The 13858-nt window shown below is 33.9% G+C and overlaps 1 protein-coding gene across 4 annotated transcripts; it reads left to right on the forward strand.

Moving 5' to 3' along the window:
- The first annotated feature begins 9385 nt into the window (after positions 1–9385).
- Positions 9386–12325, forward strand: LOC112275604 (uncharacterized). Of its 4 annotated transcripts, none has more exons than XM_024506103.3 (8): positions 9386–9700; positions 9915–10000; positions 10145–10273; positions 10477–10548; positions 10680–10821; positions 10933–11074; positions 11358–11543; positions 11667–12325. In XM_024506103.3, the coding sequence occupies exons 3-8, from the start codon at positions 10216–10218 to the stop codon at positions 11982–11984; spliced, it is 918 nt and encodes a 305-aa protein (XP_024361871.1). In that variant the 5' UTR covers positions 9386–9700; positions 9915–10000; positions 10145–10215; the 3' UTR covers positions 11985–12325. The 4 variants fall into 4 exon arrangements, with proteins under 4 accessions (XP_024361871.1, XP_073386547.1, XP_024361872.1 ...); XM_073530446.2 differs by having other exon boundaries at positions 9402–9551; positions 10160–10273; XM_024506104.3 differs by having other exon boundaries at positions 9415–9551.
- Positions 12326–13858: the final 1533 nt, after the last annotated feature.

Raw genomic sequence — 13858 nt, forward strand, 5'->3', positions numbered from 1 at the left:
TTCATGTATTCCTTCTTGAGCCATATAAGATAGTAAATATTTTAGAAAGAAGACAAATGCCATCTCCTCTTATAGAAGTAGATAATAATCAAGAGTTTAAGGTGGAAGAAGTGTTAGATTCAAGGTAGCGCCAAAATAGGTTGGAATATCTTGTTCATTGGTACGAATATGATATTAACGAACATACATAGAAGCCATGAAAGAATCTTGCAAATACAACAAAGAAAATTGAAGCTTTTCATCAATAAAATCCATCAAAATCAAGATGAAGAATAACAAATCTTTGCTATATAAGAAATAAGATCAAAGAAAGATAACATTCTATCTTCTATCTTTTTTTGTAGCTTATGTATATTTGTAATACTAACGAGATGGAAGACCAATAACCAGCAGATTCAACTCAAGGGCTTTCATTTGTAGACTTATCAAATGAGATATTGTAATTCTCAAAACCTTCAAGACAACAAAATTTAGATGAAGATCCTCAAGAATAACATGTCTTTCTTTAAATAGATGGCAAGATACAATGTGTTTGATATCACAACCTTCGAAGAGACTCTTGCTATTTGGTGATTTTATTAGAGGTAGAAACAACTCCTGATAGTATTTCAAATGTTTTATTTGAAGGAAGTTACGAAGGCTTCAACAACGATCAAATAAAAAGGGATTTCTTTTCACCTTGGTATGGGACACTATTGATGGCTGAGAGGGCCTATCAACCATCTTTGAAGAGAACAAAGATCGAAATATGTAGCAAATATAATTCATCGTATCTTGAACTTCTTCAACATATGCAGACTGCTCCTCATGGAACTCATCCCTAGAAGGAGAGAGAATAATATCATAGACATATACATTTACTTCAATAATTACTTATATGCTTAGATAGAAATAGATAAATATAGATTAATTTCATAAAATCTTTTAGTGAAGCTTCTTAGAAGCTTCATAGATGTGGTTTTGACTTTAGATGTGTTTATAGGTTGGAAAATTTACCAATAAGTTAACTACATGTTGGTAGCTTGTAGAACAAGTTAACTCCTCATAATAACTTGTAGAACAAGCTAACCATGTGATGCATACATAGATAACTTGCCTTGCAAGTTAAGTCATGTGGCTAGCAAAGTCAACATGTTTTGGAGGTCATGTACGACATCGCAATGTAGCTTCTAGTTGAAAGTATATATGAAGGCAAGAGTGAAGCCTTCTTCACTCTTGTCAACGTCGTTTTAGTCCTTAGTCTTATTTCAAGACTTTTTAGTCTTTTTATTTTTGACAATAGCCATTCTAATTAATATTACATTATCTTTTAAGTAACTTTATAGTTCTGTTCAATGATACAAGAGTGTATCAAGGATTCTCTTTCTTTAAGATTCATGTCCTTGACAATAATACAAAGACAATTCTTTTCGACTGCAATGAATCTTTTCTTGCTTGGTAAGAAGTTTTAAAAGTACCACATCAATTTGCATATCTTCTACTTTTAAATGTATATATTGAAGAGATGTTGATATTGCCATCAAATTATAATAACATTAAGGCTTACTTGTTCGATTCTCAGATCAAAATTTAAAAAATTGATTGTCGCACTTCAGAGCAAAGTTAATTACTTGACTCAATGTTTGAGGATTAGGTAAGTTGAGCATACAATTTCTTTACTTCATATTGTAATCCATAGAAAAATTGGCTAATAAGTGCAACATCATCTTACTTGATATCAGTTACAAGTTGTCGAAATTGAGAAGCATATAATATTATAAATTGATTGCTTTATTACAAAATATAGATCTTATTGGTTGCAACACGAGTTGCATCATGTTTTCCATACATGGACCAAGATTCTACCAAAAATGCCTCCAGATCATCCAATATTCGATCTTGCCATTCAAAAAAAGATCAAAATCACAATAGTATTGAAATTAAGAGAAGTATATCAATGAATCTAACTTGTGATCTTGAAGTTGGATAGCTTTGAGGTTGAAGTTCAATCACAAGTTTTACTTGATTGATAAATCCTTAAAATTTAGATCTTGTACCATCAAACTTCTCAGGTAAGACAATTCTTGGTTTTCTAATACTTGAAGGATGTTTCATGATAGGTAGAGGGACATGATTTGGTGCAGATGTTGAGGTAGCTCTAATCATCTCTATATCCTCACTTCCTGCCATTCTTGTTGATCCTTGTGGTAGTAAGCTAAGTTGATGTATTGCAAGCATCAACTCTCTCAATTGCTCTTGCATTTGTGCGATTGCACTCTTCATTTCGACAAGCTCTGCCATAATAACACTCAAAAAAATATCTAATATCACTCAAGAAAAGTAGAAGAAAGGACTTGAGGATAAAGAAAATACTAAGAACAATATCAATTTAGAAGAGGGTAATCCGTAACTTCTAATATGCTTATATCTTATCATAAAAAAGGGGTAATTCACTCTTAATCAAGACAAGACAAAGATCTGATATTGTAAGTGTATTCTTATTAACTTTTCAAGGACTTGAATTGGAAGATGATGCATAAATCCGAATCAAAGAAAAAGTGACAAAATAGAAATAAAAAAGTACATATATTAAAAAGAAATTGAAATGGCTTATTGCCAAAAGACAAGAAAACTTTAGATTCTTGAAACTAGACTAGAAGCAAGAAAAGAATTGACAAGAATGAAGAGAGCTTTACTCTTGTCTCTATATATACTATCTAACTAGGGGCTACATGGCGATGTTCTATACAACTTTCAATATGTGTTGACTTTGTAAGACACATGCCTTCACTTACAAGATAATTTTTTCTATATGCCTCACATAATTAGCTTATTCTTCAAGCTATCCACATGTATGGCACATAATTAACTTGTTGACTATGTTTTTAACCTAAAAGTCAACAATGGATACCTATAATATTAAAACAACTTCTATGAAGCTTCTAAGCAGCTTTTTAGAAGATATTATAGAATTAACTTATTTTTACCTACTTCTATCTATTTCTATCTATTTATACAGGTAATTATTGGCTTACATGTGTATGTCCTTGATAATATTTACCTAATTAGGATCAATGAAATTAATATAATTAAGGTAATGAAGTTGGTAGGTGAGTATTGCCAAAACTTTTTATACATATGGTTGAGGTTTTTTTTTCTTGTAATTTATCTTTTATTCATTCTATTTGACTATGTAATATTAATATGATATCAAAGTACTTTTGATCTAAGGACAAAATATTATTTTCAATTTTTTTGTAAGCTTAGTTTCAAATTATTCTTTTAAGGCAAAGACATTTGTAAGGTAGAATTGTAGTTTATGTTTAGAATTATGTCATAATATAAGAGCAAGAAAGTTATATTAAAAATGCTAAGTAAGAAGAAATGTTACAAAGAGTATGTGAACTATGCCATATTACAAGAAAAAGAAGTTTTTATTATCTCCAATGGATAGAGTAATTTTTACATTAAAAATGTTAGTTAGTATTTCAAACTATGTAAAGTAGTGGGATGTTATGACAAATGCTTTGCTAAAAAATGACCTTTTTGATGTAGTTGATTTCAAGGATCTGATTATTAAGGCCAAATTAGGAGCAAGGATCAAGAAATATAAGCCAAAGGTACTTCAACTATTTTCTTCTTCTACTCAAGAAATTGAAGAAGAGGCAAATACAACATAAATCAAAGTACCTTCTTATCTACTTGCTGAACTTGTTAAATTGAAAGAATACAAAAGAAAATAAGGCAAGCCATTAGATATATTACATTTATCATTAGTAGAACTTGTTAAAGAACAAATGAAGGGAATACAAGATTTGCTTCCAATATAAATTAAATTACAAATTCTATTTAATACAAAAGTAGTAGTTAGTAATATGATGGTTTTGGATGAATAGAACTATATAAAGATGGAAGAAAACATAATTATAATAACTTACCTTCAATAAATCAATGTGCTGCTAAATTAATTTTGATATATTAATAAATATTCGAAAGAGTCCATGATTACACATAAGATCTTTTATGGCTTACTTAAGAAATTTGATATATTTAAAGATGTAATTCAAAACAAAGAATATGTATTGAATTTTGATGAACTAACAAGTCTACTATTTGTAAAAAAAATGACTTTATAGGAAACGCTTGATAGAAGCAAAGATGATGATGAAGTACTAATGATATACTTCAAAAATATAATCAGAAATAATAAAGAATAAGACAAATTCATAAGAAGAGATTATAATAGTCTTAATAGTTATCAAAAATTTTATATCTTATATATCTTTTGATGTCAACAAAATTATTTATCATCGGTATTTAGAAAAAATGCATATTACATATAAGTATAATGTACAAAAATTAGTTTATTTTTTGTCAATATTCATATCTAACTATATGTCAATAGGAAAAAATGGAATGTTTAGTATACATTTTGCGGAGATGTCATGGACATACATATTTATGTTGATAGTTAATTAGATAATATGAATAGATAGAAATAGATAAAAATAGATTAATTTAATAATATCTTCTAAAAAAGCATCTTAGATGCTTCATAAATATGATTCTATCTTTATATGTGTCTATAGGTGATTTATAGATTAAAAACTTCGCCAATAAGTTAGACACCTATTACATGTATTAGTAGCTTGTGGTATAAGCTAACAATGTGGTTTACATATAAGAAACTCATCTTACAAATTAAGACATATGTCTTATAAATTGGACATGTATTGGAGGTCCTGTAGAACATTGCTACATAGCTCTTAGGTAGATAGTATATATAAAGGCAAGAGTGAAGCTTTTTTTTACTATTGTCAATTCTTTTCTTGTTTTTAGTTTAATTTCAAGAGTCTTTAGATTTCTAACTTTGGCAATAGCAATTCTAGTTTCTTTTTTAATATACATACTTTCTTATTAGTATTTTATCATCTCTCTTTGATACTTATCTAAGTTGTTTATGTGTCTTCTTTGAGTTCTTGTCCTTGTTAGGTGGAACTTATTAAAAATTAATAATCAATACCACTCACCTTCGAAGACAAGGCATTTGAATCAGCTTTGGCTACATTTGTAGGTGAAGCAGCTAGAAAGGATTGAATCATAGATTCAAGTGCAAGCCATTACTACTTTAGGCACCTTAGCAACCTTTCATTGATGAAAGGTATATATCAAAGAATATACTTAAATTATCAAAACTGAAAGCTGAAATATGAATACCCTGTCTGTAATCTTGATGATAGCGAATCTACCCTTCACTTTTCTGATAATATCAAATGTATGCTTGACCTTGATAAACTATGAATATTATACATACTTGTGTGGACATAAATATTATCCATATTTATGTGGAAATGAGCCCAAACCACGTGCGACGCATAGTTCGGCCAGGCACTTTCCTGCGCAGTCCAGTTCGGGCACCGGATGGATCGGACGCCTCCTCTCCGAGGCTGCCGTCGCAAACTGTGGTACGAACTGGCTTACTCCAAGGCCAATGGCCAAAGTGTAGAGAAGCGACCGACTGTGGCAGATTGCCTTTGGCTCGGGATTCAAATGCAGACTGGAAAGCCATGCAGTAAATCGAACCAGAGCCGGCAACAGGCTGTGCCATGATTTTCTGTCATTTGCATCATTTCACAACATTACCTTGCGGTAGAATCGCTGTTCGGCCCCTCGTTTCTTTGCTTGTGGCTGTGCACTCTGATCACCAGGAGTCTAATCGTTCTCATGACCACTCTTTTATGTCCTCTATTATAGATTTCTTCTTTTTGCAACATTTTTTCTTTAGTAATTTCAATTTCGTATCATATCCTTTTTATAAATTTTATGATTATAAATTCTTATTATAATTTATTAAAAACTTAAAAAATTAGAAGAAAATAACAATTACAATGTCAAAAATTACTTGGAAATGCTATGTTTCTACAAAATAAATCCCAGTAACTTCTCCTAAAAGCAAATAAACACACTAGAAACAAGACGAATAAACACAATAGAAAATAAATAAAACAAAAAAAAAAAAGCGATTAGTTCATAACTACCCATTAGTACAAATCATACGCAGCACCCACTTTCTGGGTCTAAACAGAGTACTACAGTTGTGTGTATGTCTGCGCAATTCCCTTGTGTCATGAATTGCAACATCTCAACTGCACATTTCACTGAATTTGGAGCTATTCTTACAATCCAGAGTTGGAGCATGATGAATCATCCGGTCCTCTGTCAATTGTCAGTGTCTACCAGCCAGTCCTAATGTCGGGATGACACAAACTCACTGCCAATCTAGAATTGTTTGGCAATTTGGGTGTTTTCTTAAGAAACATGAGACAAATCTGAGGTGTGGATTCAGCCGTTACTGCTCTTGAGCTGTTTTCAATTCAGCGATGCTGCAGAATTTCGAAGAAGGCAATCTGCCACAGTCGGTCGCCTCCGTATTATCTAATCCTCGACAGAAATCGTCGAATGGCCTTCTTACATAACGTCCATAAGCTCTGGGTGAAATCTGCTGGAACCATCAGAGTCTCGCCTTCGTCCAGTTTCGCTACGATCCAATGTCGCTCAAGAGCCTGCAATACATCTCGTATCACATCTATCCCATCGCTTCTAAATTAATATTTCTAGATCCACAAACCAGTTCTGGTGATTCCAGCTGCACTACACACAGGCACACTGCTCCTGCGCTTCAAATCAGATAGGCCGTGAATCCTTCTGAAGCCTATCACTATTTCAACAGCGCCATAATGCCCTGCTCATGCTCCAAATCACCCCATCACGCTGTCGACGATAACCAAGATTGGTGTCAAACAAATACCATTTCCCATCATTGGGTTCGTGGTAGCAGCCCTCCTGATATCTGGATCTGCCCTCCCTTCTTAACACCCAACAGATGCAGGTACTTCCTCACAACGAAACGAACAGCTGAGGTTAGGAAAGAAGACCAAAGAGTGGTCATGAGAACGATGAAAGGTTGCTAAGGTGCCCAAAGTAGTAATGGCTTTAAATGACTCACAATTTTATACCATAGGTTGTATTCCATGGTTTTTGAAATCTATAGCATGGATCCTCTCTGCAATCTTAATTGCCTCTTCAAATTTTTATGGATTCTTTAATTCCACCTCTCTCTGGACCACAAGTTTCAACCCTCATATAAATCAATTTATTATCTCTGCTTTTGAAACATTGCCAACTAATCGCATGCTAACTTCTCCGCATTGATGGACCAAATTGACTCATAAGCTTTGTCTCAAATTCTTCCTAGTCACAAAATCCACCTTGAGCTCTATAGCTTTGAACTCAATGTTACTACCAAATGGTTGTCGCACCTTTCAAATAGTTGGTAACATATATAATTTCTTCAGTGGTGTTTGATCCAGATAGTTGGAGGTATTGTCACATGCTAAAAAGCCATTGGCATACATCTTCTTGCCTTGAAGTCTTAGAATATGTATTAAGCTTACTTAATTTCAACTTAGCAAATGTTGACTCTTTTGTCCTAGATGCTTCCATTTGTCCTTATAAAGTAGCTATTTAGCCTAGAAGGTGATGTATCTAAGTCTCTATCTAAGATTACATTGCCATATCTCTCATACTGTAATTTCCTTATTGAATTCTACTGCTATAATTCTTTCTCCTCTTCTAGTTGACTTCTTAAAAGTAACTCATGGTAGCTCCAAAATAGTATGTAATATGATCACAAAAATTGACCTTCAAGTAGATGGTGGCTATCACATTCAATCTATAGCAATATAAATCCCATCACAATGTAGGACAACATAGATGAGAACAAAAGTGAATAAAATTAGATAGATTAGAACATAAAAGCCAAAATAGAGCAAAAAAAATAGAACAAAATTGAATAAAAAAGTGCAAAACCAAACTTTACTAAGAAAATGGAATCAAAGCCATACCTAATCGAATATACAAATGGTCTTAGCCACTCCTATTTATACTTTGTCTAACCATTGTGGAACTTTTTAGAATGTTCTTAATGGTAGATCTCACCTAAATAATTGCTTTAAGTCTTTTCTAGAATGTTCCATGGTGGATCCCATATACACCACTAACCTAGCCTCAATTCTAAAAACTTCTAAAAACTTTCCAAATATGGCTCCAATTACATATTTCTATGCATCAATAATATAAATATCTTATACATATTCCATTACACTATAACTAATTTAGAATGTATGCTTTCATTAATTCTCTTTTTTAATATATACTAGATTGTAGACTCTCATAGATCTATTTTAGAATACCTCTTAGACTTGCTCAATTAATAAATATATTTTAATATTTTCTTTAAAATAAAATATTCTTTAACAATTAATTTAATAAATCAAATAATTTAACAATATCTATGAAGATTTATCTAGTGCCTTTATGAAATAAAATAAAATAAATTGCTAATTTTTTAATAATTATTTTATTATTAATGATTATTTTTTAAAGTTCTTTATAAGTCTATGTTCTTAGTTAAAATATGTGTATTATAACAAGGTTACTCTAATTTATAATTACAAATTCATATTATATTTTAAAACATAGTATTTTTTTTGTATTAACGTTTCTTAATAAAATGTGGTAATTTTTTAAAAAAATTATATACTTTTTAGAAAAATATTTTATACATGTATATAATTTTTTAAATATAAGTATTATTATAAATCTAATATATTTAATTTGATAAATTTAAATACATATTAAACTTTAATTCAAACATTCTCTACTATAGCTTTAAAACAAATCCATATGTTCTTTGCTTAGCTCCTATTTCTTTTTAATATAAATAAACACTTTATTATGTATTTTTTCAATGTAATAATTATAATATATCTATAAAATTAGATAAGATTTACGAAAATTAATAAATTCAAGAATTACTACTACTTACAAACTTGTAAAGGCATATTTCATGTTATTTGTATTACATGTAATTATGTGCATATATATATATATATATATATATAATCTTATTTAAAATATACTATGTTAGAATATATATAAAAATCCATTGTTTATTTTTCATCAAATATAATATGTTATTCTAAATATTATGATAAATAAATTAGTAAATTTATCCTTCAAAGTACACATAAACATATAGACTAATACTTACATTGCATCAAACAAGCAGACGAAGAGTTTGGCAGGGCGGTGGCATTCTATCTGAAAAGCTCACGTAAATCAAATTTGTTCTAATGATAACCGACCACGTGTACACAGCGTAGGTGAACGGTATACCAATCTGGGATTGAAGGTTCGAATCCTGACTACAGGCATCCTTCCCAACTTCTTTGAAGTCTTCCTCAAGGCACCCACGCAATTCCGAGAAAAGGCAAACAAAGTACCGTAAAAAAGGTGGTTCTACAGCTTCGTCGTCTGCAGAGTCGTCGTTGATTGCGGGATGGATTTGACGAGTGATATGCTGTGTTCCACATACCTGGACACTTTAATCAGAATGAGATGCCCCAAATTCCACACTGTCACGGCATTGTTTATTTTGTTGCGACGTGCGACAACTTTTCCGACTGAACCCAAGTCGCTGATTGTTACAGTTCCTCATCGACATATTGATGGTGAGTTGATGCTAGACTTCGGGTGGATGTGCTGCGCATGTTTCATGTCCAAGCTGCGATCTCCTTAAAGGATTTAGGTTTTGCTGTCGGTCAAAATCAGCCCGTCCAGTAGGGCTGCACCGACAATACAGTTCGGGAACCTGCTCAGTGTAAGAACGTAGATATTTACGATGCGTAGGATGACTTACCATTTTTTCTGTTCTTATCGTGAACGAGTCATTCCATTCAGCCACTAATTTGTCCAAGATCCGCATGGTGCAGATTACACTGTCTGCATGGAATGGTGTCTTTCGTTCAAGTATTATCGTATAATTCTCTGTGTATTCTTGTGAGTTCGTGGTTATGTTGTGATCACTTCCGCAGATCCTTTGGGTGGGACTTGAGCGTGGAGAAGGACCACAAGTTCCTGTTTCAAAGAGTTGTTCCCTGCTGGTGCTAGAGAATCACAGGTTGCCACTCTCTCTCTCTCTCTCTCTCTCTCTCTCTCTCTTTGTCTGTTATTTATAAATCGTTTCCTGTCATGAATTCACGCGCCGTTCCATCCTATTCGGTTGCTTTCTTCCGCTGGAAACTTACAGGGTATGTGATTTTAGTGTTGCCAATTTCAGACCTGCTGACTGAAGAGCAAAGGAGGAGTTTGAAAGGTGACGAAGGGTGAAGGCCGATGGCTGGGCGGCTATTGGTAGAGTTGGAGAGCATTCAGTTGAAAACCAAAACATTAAGTAAGTATCCTGCCTCTTTTGCTTTTATTTTTAATTGGTATGCTTTGAGGTTGAGTGACGACACCGCTTTGTTACTGTTCCTATCATGAGGTTCCTAAGCTTTGAGGTGTGCGGGTCGCTCTTGGAGGTATCATTGACAAGAGCAGTTCTTACGTGTAGGAGCGGACGGCTGAAGTGATTTCATTATTATGTTGTGGAAGCAGATTTCTTTGCAGTGAAATCTTTTGCTGTTCTGGACTTCAAAAACGAATCGAAAAGAGGACAATTTCGTACATGTAAGTTCCACTCTACCGACAGATGCCTTTCACTATCTTTTTCTTGTTAACTTTCTGATCTCTGGTAACTAAGAAAAGGTTGAGATGATCTCGATTTCGCAGCTCAGACTTAATATTCGGCTTGTTCGCAGTACAAGCTCCTGCACCAGACAGGGGTTACCATTGGGGAGAAACTTTTGACTTCGATGTGGAAGCTGATCCGAAGGCGGATAAAATCTGGGTGTCTGTTTACAAGGAAAAAAGCAAGTTTGATAAGAAAATTGGAGGATGCGAGTAAGTAATTCTGGCCTCATTGAATTGAACCTGACCATGAATAATGAGGCATGAGTGTCTTGCAATATCCCGAAGGACATTTTTAAGGAGATCATAAAACTATTGTGGCAGGATTCTGCTTTACGATGCAACTGTTATGAGAGGGGAGCCCTCAAGGTGTAAATATCAATTAACAGACAAAAAATCTGGAGGTTCAAGCACTGGTGAAGTTACGATAGTCGTGAGGTTCTATCGAAATGCTCCGCAGCTTCAGGTGTTTATCGTACCCTAAATAAAATTCTACCGCTTGTCTCATTTACCGCTTGATATCATGTCTCTTAAAAAAATGTTGAGGTTTTGTAAGTGGATTGGGCCTAAACAAACTTCTGTCACATGTTTCTGGCTCATTTAATCATTGTTCTGCGGCTCTGCATTTTACAAAGTGCTGGGGCTCAACAAATGGATGCAAGGCATTGACATCCTAACTTCACATATCGACCACGACATCTTGAATAATAGCTAACATAAAAACATGTTTACTTTTATGATGATTGTAGGCGGCGCTTCAACACACTCAAAATGAGGTACTGAGGCTGGAGAGAGAGTTGAAGTTGAAGACCGAAGTTGAGAGAGCACTAATTGTTTCGGGATCACCCGCGTCGACCAGAAACACTGCCCCTGCTCCCTTGGGTATTGGAGGCTTGACTGCAACGGTACGCAAGGTGGAGCAGTGGAGATTGCAGGTATCCATTCAACTCACCAGGAATGAAATAGTTAGAGTGCGTGATAAAACCCCACTGTCTTGTTTGTTGTGGGTTCAGTGAACTCAAGCCCATCATCGAAAATTCTAAGCTTATGTTGTGCAGACCCAACTGATGAAACTAGAAAATGAAATGAAATGGGCGGAGAACGAGACAAGGTGGGAGGAGAACCGTGCGAAGTGGGCAGAGAACGATGCCAAAAGGCGGGAAAACAGTGCAGAATGGGAAAAGAACCGTGAGAGATGGGAAGCAAACGATGCCAGATGGCTACAGACTGCTCTAAGAATTTCTGAGGGTCAAGCAAAGCAGACTTACAGCATGTTGGAGACATGCAAAGAGACGCTGAAAACCGACATTGTGAATTTCGGACATCAACTCCACGTCATGATCGTAGCTGTGAAAGTGTGGTTCAGTCAACAATGAGCCATATCCAGTTCAGATCTTCATTTAACTCCAAGTTGGAGCTCAACATCAAACTTGGGGCTGGAGGTTGCTTTACATGAAGCTTACAAGTTTTGCAACATCATCTTGTCATTCTGGCATGTCATGTGTAGCAGGAATACACTTAGTTAATGCGGAGGTTGTCGATCAGTCCCTTCTAGAAGACGCACACACTCTGTCTCCCAAAACATGCGCGCTGATCAATGATCTTATACAATCAATAGTTAACGAGCTTGGCTACTGGCATAATGATTTTAAGATATATATATATATATATATATATATATAGATATTTTTGTTTTATTTATTTTCTATTGTGTTTATTCGTCTTGTTTTTAGTGTGTTTATTTGCTTTCAGGAGAAGTTACTGGGATTTATTTTGTAGAAACATAGCATTTCCAAGTAATTTTTGACATTGTAATTGTTATTTTCTTCTAATTTTTTAAGTTTTTAATAAATTATAATAAGAATTTATAATCATAAAATTTATAAAAAGAATATGATACGAAATTGAAATTACTAAAGAAAAAATGTTGCAAAAAGAAGAAATCTATAATAGAGGACATAAAAGAGTGGTCATGAGAACGATTAGACTCCTGGTGATCAGAGTGCACAGCCACAAGCAAAGAAACGAGGGGCCGAACAGCGATTCTACCGCAAGGTAATGTTGTGAAATGATGCAAATGACAGAAAATCATGGCACAGCCTGTTGCCGGCTCTGGTTCGATTTACTGCATGGCTTTCCAGTCTGCATTTGAATCCCGAGCCAAAGGCAATCTGCCACAGTCGGTCGCCTCTCTACACTTAGGCCATTGGCCTCGGAGTAAGCCAGTTCGTACCACAGTTTGCGACGGCAGCCTCGGAGAGGAGGCGTCCGATCCATCCGGTGCCCGAACTGGACTGCGCAGGAAAGTGCCTGGCCGAACTATGCGTCGCACGTGGTTTGGGCTCATTTCCACATAAATATGGATAATATTTATGTCCACACAAGTATGTATAATATTCATAGTTTATCAAGGTCAAGCATACATTTGATATTATCAGAAAAGTGAAGGGTAGATTCGCTATCATCAAGATTACAGACAGGGGTATTCTTCATATTTCAGCATATTTCAAGGGTATGTATGATATTTTTCCTAAAAACAACATGTCCAAGATGTCATTTGGAAAAATACACAAAGAAAGAGCTGCAAAGAAAAGCAAATTTAGAATAGAAGCATCTTTGCATTAATCCATGCTTGATTTATGCAAGCTAATAATAAAGTCTTTAAGAGGTTTGCAATACTTTTTCACAATAATTAATGATTATACTAGGTATAAATGGGTTTATTTTCTAAAAACTAAAGATAAAATCATCCATAAATATAGGGGCTTCTTTAAGCATGTAGAAAATTAGTTTAAACTTATTCAATTATTCAAAACATATAGAGGGAGAGAATTTATGTCCCAAAAGTTCAAACAATTACTTAACAATCTTTGGATTAAAATGGAATTAATAGCTCCATTCAAATCCCATCAAAATAGAGTTTCTAAACAAAAGAATTATATCTTTATGGAAAAGGTGCACAATATGATGATCACTACTCAAGTACTAGAATATCATTAGACTGCAGCAGTGCTTATAGTTGCTCAATTAAATAAGGTATCTTCCACCAAAGCAAACAATGAAGTTATTCCACAAAAGAAATTATATGGAAATAAATCTTGTCTTGATGCAATCCAAATTTTTGGATGCACAAATTATGTACATAATAAAACCTATCAGACTAAAATAAAATCCAAAGCTATGGTTTGTAAGTTTGTAGGCTATAATAAGACTTCTAAGATTGATAGGTGTTTTGATCCTATAAAGATAA

The sequence above is a fragment of the Physcomitrium patens genome, chromosome 23, assembly GCF_059467195.1.
Source record: "Physcomitrium patens ecotype Gransden chromosome 23, ASM5946719v1, whole genome shotgun sequence".
NCBI lineage: Eukaryota > Viridiplantae > Streptophyta > Bryopsida > Funariales > Funariaceae > Physcomitrium > Physcomitrium patens.

Coding starts and splice junctions, on each gene's coding strand:
- LOC112275604 (XM_024506103.3), top strand. CDS start 10,216: ATGGCTGGGCGGCTATTGGTAGAGTTGGAGAGCATTCAGTTGAAAACC. Junction 10,549..10,679: donor AAGAGGACAATTTCGTACAT/GTAAGTTCCACT, acceptor GCTTGTTCGCAG/TACAAGCTCCTGCACCAGAC. Junction 10,822..10,932: donor AAGAAAATTGGAGGATGCGA/GTAAGTAATTCT, acceptor CTATTGTGGCAG/GATTCTGCTTTACGATGCAA.